General features: G+C 37.6%; 1 protein-coding gene across 3 annotated transcripts; it reads left to right on the top strand.

Moving 5' to 3' along the window:
* The first annotated feature begins 280 nt into the window (after nt 1-280).
* On the top strand, nt 281-7,318 carry LOC102704651 (DDB1- and CUL4-associated factor 13). Of its 3 annotated transcripts, none has more exons than XM_015842238.2 (18): nt 281-498; nt 1,081-1,170; nt 1,251-1,362; nt 2,062-2,089; nt 2,260-2,358; nt 2,716-2,785; nt 2,864-2,898; nt 2,997-3,071; nt 3,156-3,251; nt 3,480-3,543; nt 4,113-4,166; nt 4,349-4,434; nt 4,848-4,908; nt 5,001-5,065; nt 5,319-5,424; nt 6,668-6,756; nt 6,854-7,062; nt 7,225-7,318. In XM_015842238.2, exons 1-17 carry the CDS (start codon nt 433-435, stop codon nt 7,014-7,016), a joined length of 1,359 nt encoding a protein of 452 aa, XP_015697724.1. In that variant the 5' UTR covers nt 281-432; the 3' UTR covers nt 7,017-7,062; nt 7,225-7,318. The 3 variants fall into 3 exon arrangements, 2 of the variants coding, with proteins under 2 accessions (XP_015697724.1, XP_006643954.1); XR_422979.3 differs by having other exon boundaries at nt 283-498; nt 6,854-7,092; XM_006643891.3 differs by having other exon boundaries at nt 283-498; nt 6,854-7,318.
* The last annotated feature ends 1,654 nt before the right edge of the window (nt 7,319-8,972 follow it).

Here is an 8,972-nt window from a genome sequence, read left to right as displayed (position 1 = left end):
CTGATGTCGGCTAGATTGGCATGACCAAAATATTGAGATTTATAAATACGTATATGGATGATTTGATTTTGAAATTAAAAAAATACAAAAGGATCAAACAGATAAAAACCGCGGTCCCGCTGCCGCCTACCCGGCGCTTCGGCTGGCGACCGGCATAGAGTCCCTCCATTCAAACAAACGGGCCGCGCGGGCCGTAGCGGGCCGTGCCAGCCCGGCCGACCCGTTGGGCCATCTATAGCGGCCGCGGCGGCGGCGGCGGCGGCGGCTAGGGTTTACAAGGGTAGCAGCCTCCGCCCTCCGCAGCGCAGAACGCCGGAGCACTAGCCGCGCCATCCCGCCCGCCCGCCCGCCTTCGGCTTGGTTGCGCCGCGGCTGGCCGTGCCTCCTGACTGCTTGGCGGGTGTGCCCTTCCTCGCCGCGCCCGTCGCCGGGATGAGGGTGAAGGTGATATCGCGCTCCACCGACGAGTTTACGCGGGAGCGCAGCCAGGACCTGCAGGTGCGATTTGCTTCTGCTTCCCTTGGGCTTTTTTTTTTCCTGTTGCCGTTGCTACTTCTCGATTGGTAGAATAGTGGGTTGTCTCGCTATCTCGCGAGAGAGCGACGTGGTATTTAGTTCTCTGATACGTAGCGAGGAGCTGCTTTGTTGCTGCAATCTTGTCATGGATTCCGAAGCTTTTACCTGTGTTCGCTTGCAATGGCGGGTGAGCGGTAGAAACTCTGCGTAGTGAATTCGGCATAGCTGCAGAATTTCCAGGAGCTAGTGTTTGATTCCTTTATGCTGCGACTGTGTTGAATCCAATTGCTAATTTGCTAGCCGTGTGGTCGGACGCTTAAGGTTTATTGGAGAGTTTCCTTTTTAATTATAAGTGATGTTGAAAGAAGAAGAGATGCCTCAATGCTGTTTTGCATTCTAGCTAAGCTATAGTTTGAGGCTTCCACCATCTATATTTTGGTCGAGCAGTGTACACAATTTTGAACTTGGGCTTTGGTTGAAAGTTTGTTTGATTGCTTGGTTAGGCCATATGATTACTCTGGTTCCAGCCCTGACAGCATTTATCCCATTTGTTACTCCCAACAGAAAGTATTCCGGAATTATGATCCAGCACTTCGCACTCAGGAGAAAGCGGTCGAGTACACTAGGGCTCTCAATGCTGCCAAGTTAGAGAAGGTTTGTGTGCCATTTCTTCTCTGTGTTTCGTTTCTTCCATACTGCAGATTTTGATGTGAACTTTGCTGCTCTATTTGCAGATATTTGCTAGGCCATTTATCGGAGCAATGGATGGCCATGTTGATGCTGTATCATGCATGGCGAAAAACCCCAATTATTTGAAAGCAATATTTTCTGGCTCAATGGATGGGGGTAATTACCATATTTCTCTAATAGGCTGCTGCTTTTGTCTCCTTATGTTCTTATTCATTCTTTTCTGCACATTTGATAAACTAATTCAATTAATGCAGCAGTCCATAGCATGTAGACCTTTAGTTTTCTGTCTTTTGAGCCTGGTGGGTGATAATCACATAATGTGTTTTGCCTGAGTACATTTGCATAGCTAGTTACTTGTGAACTCTTGTCTTCTGATGCACTTTGAAACTACATTATGAACCCGAACATTTGTCTACATTTCCAGTGGACTGATTAATAGAGTATCTCATTGATTGATAAAAAGAATATCCAACACATATATTAAAAAACTCCTGTTTGTGTGCATCAATTATATCTGATGATGCATACATTTGATGCTAGCACATCTTAATGCTTGTATAATCGCACTATTATCAGGAATTAACTTTTAGAATGTAATGACAATGTGCATTCTCTTATGCAATTTTATAATTTAAATCTGATTGTTTTACATTTCAGTATTGTAAATGCTGTGGCCATTTTATGTAATTTTAGAAACTGGAACTGTTTTTGGTTCAGTTCCTGTTATGTTGAAGCAGATTGTTTTCTTTATTTATTTATCAGAACAAATTGACAATCATGCATTGCTTTATCATCTTTATTTCTAGGTTATATTTGGACAGAAATGTTTAACTTTAGCATCTGTTTTGCTGGCAGATATTCGTCTATGGGACATTGCTGCAAGGTACTAATTTAATGGTGGTGATACTTATGCTAGAGGATCATTCCTTGTTATTACGTCCAAACTCATGGCATCAGCTGGTTCATCTTTGCATATCCTTGTTGCAAGGATAAATGTTCTTAATTATGTCACTTATGTTTGCAATTTTCTTTTTTGTTGATTTACAAAAATAGGAAGACAGTCTGCCAGTTCCCTGGACATCAGGGTGCTGTGAGGGGTTTGGCGACATCTACTGATGGTGATCTATTGGTATCTTGTGGTGTTGACTGCACGTAAGTTAGACTGTGACTCTTATGAAACAATTTTATTCCCAAACTCAGTCATTGGCTCTTTGTTGAGTATTTGAATGTCTGCTTTTAAAAGCATGTGGTAGTACTGAGATTAAAGCTGCCACAAGTTTGACCCCACTAAAACAACCCTTTTGTGATGATTAAACAAGAAACTTATAGTGCCTTTGGCATAAAAGTATACATTGGTTACACATGTATTCAACAAACATTTGCAAACAGGTTCTAATATTAATTTTACTTCTTCAAAGTCCTATATATTTATGAAATAAAAAAGGGTAATTGAGGAATATTGGCTATCTGTGTTCTTACTGTGTGCACTTACCCTTCCATGGATTGCAGTGTTCGATTATGGAAAGTCCCTATGCTCAAGATGGTAAACACTAACGATGCTATTGGAGATGCTTCTCAGGTATATGCTAAATGGACACATCTACATTTTGCCCTATACGTGTTATATCTTATTTGATTAACTTGTTGCTGCTTATAGCCTTCAGCAGTGTACACCTGGAAGCATGCGTTTTGGTAAGAGCATTGCTTGGCTGTCTTCCAGATTTATTTGATCATACTTAGCCTATAGGTTCTCAGACTGAGCACAAGTTTTCTTTTCTCATTGGTTTTAGGGGTGTTGACCACCAGTGGGATGGCAATCTTTTCGCAACTGTAGGTGCTCAGGTTGATATATGGGATCAGAACAGGTAGAATATTCAAGGATTCACTTGTAACAATATTTTCTTTCACTTAATTTGTTGCCATAACCAATTCTATTCTCATTTGTATAGGTCAGAGCCAATAAATAGCTTCGAATGGGGTAAAGATACAGTTCTGTCTGTGAGATTTAATCCTGGAGAACCTGATGTTTTAATTACATCAGCTAGGTAAGATTAGTTCTTACGAGAAATAATTGGTGGGTAATTATTTTGAAATTTATGTTCCCCTTTGTCACTCTGTATGCATCCATCTTTATGGACACTATTTTTTTTTGCTCAATCACCTTCATTCAATTATTTTGAGTCTTATTTGTTGGCTGTGAATTTCTTCATTTATTGTTTTGGCCCCTCAAAAACTTCTTAACACACTAAAGCAGAATGAGATCAATTTTGCAGTGATCGGAGTATATCACTTTATGATCTACGCATGTCATCCCCAGCTAGAAAGCTAATCATGAAGGTTTGTTGAATTCTGTTTTATTTTTTGATCCTTGTCATATCTTAAAATTTTAAAACTGATACATGTAACATGTGGATATTGTCAATTCTGACACAGAAAAAAGTTTACTTTGTTCTCTTAGACAGTTAAAATGTACCTGTGATAGACCTCCGTCCCAAAATAGGACTTTTAGAGTTGGGCACGGGTATTAAGGAGATAGAAAACAAAATGAAGCATGATTGTGATTGGTTGAGATGTGGAAGTAGGTGGACAAATTGAATGGGTGATGTTGTGATTGGTTGAGAGGTAGCTATATATTGGGACGATGGGAGTAGTTGACAATGTCTCCATTAAATGTTCTGTGTTGTAGCTGCTGCATCTTTTATTCACGACCAAACTGAAAACATAGGTTGAAATGATTAGCTTATGAAGAGAATTCCTTTTCCACTTGAGAATGGATGGATTGTATTAAAATATAGCTACTATTTTCCCTCTTATTTTTTTGGGCCTTACTGTATACATCACTTTTATCTTGTTATTTAAGTAACTGCTGAACTATCAAGAAGCTAATGTATCCTTTACTTGTGTAGACAAGGTGTAACTCCATATGCTGGAACCCCAGGGAACCTATGAACTTCACTGCTGTAAGATTTATATGTTTCCTTAATATAATGCTCTGTCAAAATGAATTATGTGGGCTATATGCTATTGTTCTGGAGCTGAAAAACTTATTAAGCTTTCCTTACAAATATGAATGCAGACCTAAAACTATGTGTATGTCTGTTTATCGTTTAGTGACATCTGTCCTGATGCTTTTTGCTGCTAGGCCAATGAAGATACAAATTGTTATTCCTTTGATGCTAGAAAGTTGGATGAAGCCAAAGTTGTTCACAAGGGCCATGTTTCAGCAGTGTAAGTAGTATTTGGAAGCTTTTTTCCCCTAATACTCCATTTTCTTTAAAATAGATATATCTGCAAAGACTGATCCCTTGGTAAATAAAAAGTTCAAATGCTATGTAAAAGGTCTAAGTGTTCATTTGTTGCAAAATGTATTAAATAAGTGTACCATAAGTCCTAGAAAACTGACAATTTTCTATAAATACAATAAATGCAATAATGCATGCTTTATATGGTCACATCGATAAGCAGTCAAGATTCTTGGTAAAAGGCTTATATGTGAAATTCAATCCTCCAGAAATGATCCTATAAATGTGCAAAGTTAATATCCCATGCAGTTGATCTTTTTACTGATATATTATATCCTGCATCTTTTGTCTATTCTTGATTTTCGTAAGGCGTTCTTACATGAAATGAGTTCTTCACAGGATGGATATTGATTATTCACCAACAGGGCGTGAATTTGTTACAGGTTCCTATGATAGAACAGTACGTAAACCTTGAAGATCCTGTAATGGCATTACATTTTAGACATGTATTGTGATTTTTGAGTAACAACTTTGTTGTCAATGCTTTTGCAGGTACGGATCTTCCAATATAATGGTGATCATAGCAGGGAGATATACCATACCAAGAGGATGCAAAGGTTCTTTTCCATTATTTCATTGGCATTCTAGCTTACTTTTTTACTGATGCTATTTCTTGAGATCAGATGGCAGAGTGTTCTCAACCTAGTGAGCATTAAGTTAATCAAATAAAATATTTCATCTGCAGATGCATATATAGTTCTTAATTGTTACTTCCTACCTGTCAGGCAATTAGCTATCTTATTGAACACAGCTTTATGGGATTTCCATGCATCAGTCTTACCCAAATCAATTTACCTCTTACCTTTGCAGGGTGTTTTGTGTGAAATACACCTATGATGGAACCTATTTGGTTTCTGGCAGTGATGATACAAATCTTCGGCTGTGGAAATCCAAAGCTTCAGAACAGTTGGGAGTTGTAAGTTTATAACACCATCTGCTGTTTGCCAGTTGGTGCAATGCCTTGGCGTGTTTCTTGCTACATATGTCTTTTAATTTGCACTTACCTTCTTGCTACATATTGGAAGCTAATTTGGAGAAGACGCTAGTAGATAACTCACTGTAGAATGTAAATGCTTAACAAAGCAACACACCCACCATTTGTTTTTTTTCTTGCTTTTAATTGCTTTTCTGTGCTATTACCATTTGCTTTAGAGATCAAACAAAATGACGCGCTGAATTAAAAATGATATACAACCACCATAACATGTTGGAATATATACATGCCCACTTGCCCAGTGAGAGGAAAGGAAAAGAAACCTTATACAGTTTGGTGTTGCTGATCTCTAAAGCAGCGCACTTTGTGGGTCTATACTCTGTACGACAGAAACTCCCAGCACAGGTTAATAAGAACTGCATGCTGTCCTTATAATTGATGCATGGTACAACTTACAAGGAAACTGTCATATATTAGCACCTGAAAACATAAATACAGCAACTATCAGTCAACTACTGTGCTCCAGATTCCTGGTGAGAACTGCAACTAATAGTAAGTAATTGAGAATAGTGGCAAGCACAACTCTAATTGATTGCAGGGAATACATTGCTTTTACAATGTTAATTACAAATAACAGAGTGTATTACTCTTGAATTACTCTGTTTTGGTCCAAAACGATTCCTCAATTAAGAAGTGATGCTAGGTGATAGCCTGCTAGGGTTTCTTTTGGTTCCATTGTAGTCTTGTGAGGTGCTAGTTTGCATCAGCAATTACTAAATCCGAACATAGAGCTGTGCAAAGCAACATGAAGACGCCTGCTCCACTACAATCTGGATCGGCCCTGTCCTCTAATGCATGCAACTCACTGAATGTTTTATGTTTCTGTATGCTTTAGTGTGCCATTCTTCCTTTTTTGCCTGACCATTTAATGAAAGTATGAGGCATGAGTTGTGCCTAATTCTTAGAAAGAGCTGTACCACTCAGTACCTTGTTTACATTTCCCCGCTATTAGTTCATGAACACCTGTTCTGGAATCTGTTGCACGTCTTACCATGTCCATTGCTTGTCCCTTTTTTTTCTAGGTGCACAGGTCTTATTGAAAAAAGCAACCTATACATTGTGCATCATTGACTTGTGTTTTTAGTTTACTTCAGCATATTTTCTAATTCTGTTTATTAACAATTTACTGTTAGAAGTATTAGAGACCAACTATTTCCTTTTGCAGCTTCTTCCAAGAGAACGCAGAAAACAAGAATACCTAGACGCTGTTAAGGAGCGGTATAAGCATCTTCCAGAAGTGAAGAGGATTGTAAGGTAATATACTCGTATAGATCATCTTGTTTACCCCCCACCCCCTCCACCCCTCGGGACAATGACTTTGCTAATGTTGCATAATTGGTGTGTACTGCAGGCATAGGCACTTGCCTAAGCCAATCTACAAGGCAGCCAACTTAAGGCGAACAATGATTGAAGCAGAAAACCGTAAAGAAGAAAGGAGGCGTGCACACAGTGCCCCTGGGAGCATGCCTGAGCAGCCCTTCAGGAAGAGAAGAATCATCAAAGAGGTTGAGTAGGGAATGGAATCTGTGTAGCACGAAGCCAAACGCAGCTATATTACAGGTCCATCTCACTGCACGCAAGCAGCTAGAAGTAGGTTTACGCTTCAGTTTAGTGCTGTTTTTTTTTTTGCCTGCTCATTTTTGTTGTATCATATCATTTTGCCTCTGCGATTTATATGCCTTCTCGTTCTGCATCTCACCTTTTGGGTAACCTGTGCAACAGCTATGTTGAATTGAAGCACGTCCACACTGAATGTTGGCTGTGCTTGGAACCTGTTATTGTGCAATGTCACTACTACTGTCGTTAGCAAGTCAAAGGAGAAGTTTAAGCTTCAGAGTTCATGTCAGTGCTCAGTGGAGAAAAGGAAAAAAACAGACTAATCTTTTATTTTCTGCAGAAAAAAACAAAAAAACACATATTGATAACATATTTCTATGATTGAAGATGTTCTGCAATATAAGCATTCCTAAGTCCTAACACCCTTCATAATATTATTGCATCATTAATCACCTTAAATTTCTTATTTATAAAATCATTTATGCTTTTATTGTAAAAAGAAAAATACAACTCACCTAAATGGTAAAATAACATCCCTACTAAAAGACCCCTTTTTTGTCCAGTTTTCTAAGTATAGAAAAATATACCGGGAACTGAAAGCGTTTTTTTAAAGTAGTAGGTGCATCTTAAGTTAGAAACGAGGAATATGCAGGGTTCGCTGACCGTTCTTCCTTTGAAAACTGCTGTACTAAGCTGAAAAAACGCATGAGAATCGAGGAAACCGTGGTTTCCCGCACGGTTTTTGCAGCCGAAATCATACCATTAGGAAACCGTGAATGAGATGTCAAATGCAAAAAAACATTAAAAAATCTTTAAAAATATATGAACAATAAGAAAAATATTTTAGGACTATATTTGTGAGTTGTGACGTAGGAAAAATAGAAAAATAGAACATGTTTTAGGGAAAACAAGAAAATTTTCATATGACCTTTTCTAAATTCTTGATATTGCATTATACAAGCATACACCAACATATCACCCTTCACCAGATAATTTATACCAATAACAAGTAACAACAACTCTATACTCTATTTTGATTGATGCGTCACAACTATACTTATTACCAATTATTACTACCGTGCACGTATAATTTTTCTCCATATATATTTTCCATATATCCATAGTTGTATATTTATATTTCAACGTTATCTACCCTAGTGTCTAGCGTAAATTAATAATGACAACAACAAAATATTCTTAAACATCTTCATATGAAATATTATTTGCAATAGACTATTTTTTAATTTTGTTTCCCGAAATTCTCATTTATGATTTTTAATTACACCGGAAATAAATTTTTTCATGAATTTCTTTAACGAAACTATACTATATATATCAATATATACGACACATATTTTTTATTAAATTTTTTTAAAATTTTTTAATTTCTCATCAAATTTAAACTCGGTTGCTATGGCTTACCGAAACCATGCCTCCGCAGAGAGCGCGGTTACCACAGCGGTAACCACGGTAACACAAACCCTAGGAATATGTAAGCCACTTGGCGATAAGGTAAACTTCATCTCCGGAGTCCCCAAGCCTGTGTTCTTTTGAGCACATGAAGATGATAAGTTGAAAACTCTCCAATTTTGGTGATAGCTATTTAACAATATAAAAAAAAATATTATGAAGTTAAAAATCTACTTTAGAAATATAAAATAATAAATTTCTATATCAAACCTTTTCTTAAAATGTATACCATTTAGCAGTTCAGGAGTGTATGCAAAAGCCGAGAGAAATGTTGATAAAAATATACAGAAAATACGTATCCTAAAATTATTCATGAATGCATCATCTATAATGGCAAATATTAAAAAGATCACTTATCAAAGATTCAGAGTGGCATATACTCAACCACCCATCAAAATAAATAAATTAGATGGGTAGGTTTTTCACGTTTGCTCAAGACTTGA

The sequence above is a fragment of the Oryza brachyantha genome, chromosome 1, assembly GCF_000231095.2.
Source record: "Oryza brachyantha chromosome 1, ObraRS2, whole genome shotgun sequence".
Lineage (NCBI taxonomy): Eukaryota > Viridiplantae > Streptophyta > Magnoliopsida > Poales > Poaceae > Oryza > Oryza brachyantha.
The sequence above is the reverse complement of the archived record's forward strand: the minus strand, read 5'-3'. Positions and strand labels throughout refer to the sequence as shown.

Bases quoted from the DNA above. Each gene is read 5' to 3' on its own strand.
- LOC102704651 (XM_015842238.2), top strand. From the start codon at position 433: ATGAGGGTGAAGGTGATATCGCGCTCCACCGACGAGTTTACGCGGGAG. The intron at 2,090-2,259 runs GTACTAATTTAA...TTACAAAAATAG, and splicing joins CTATGGGACATTGCTGCAAG to GAAGACAGTCTGCCAGTTCC. The intron at 2,786-2,863 runs GTATATGCTAAA...TGCTGCTTATAG, and splicing joins CTATTGGAGATGCTTCTCAG to CCTTCAGCAGTGTACACCTG.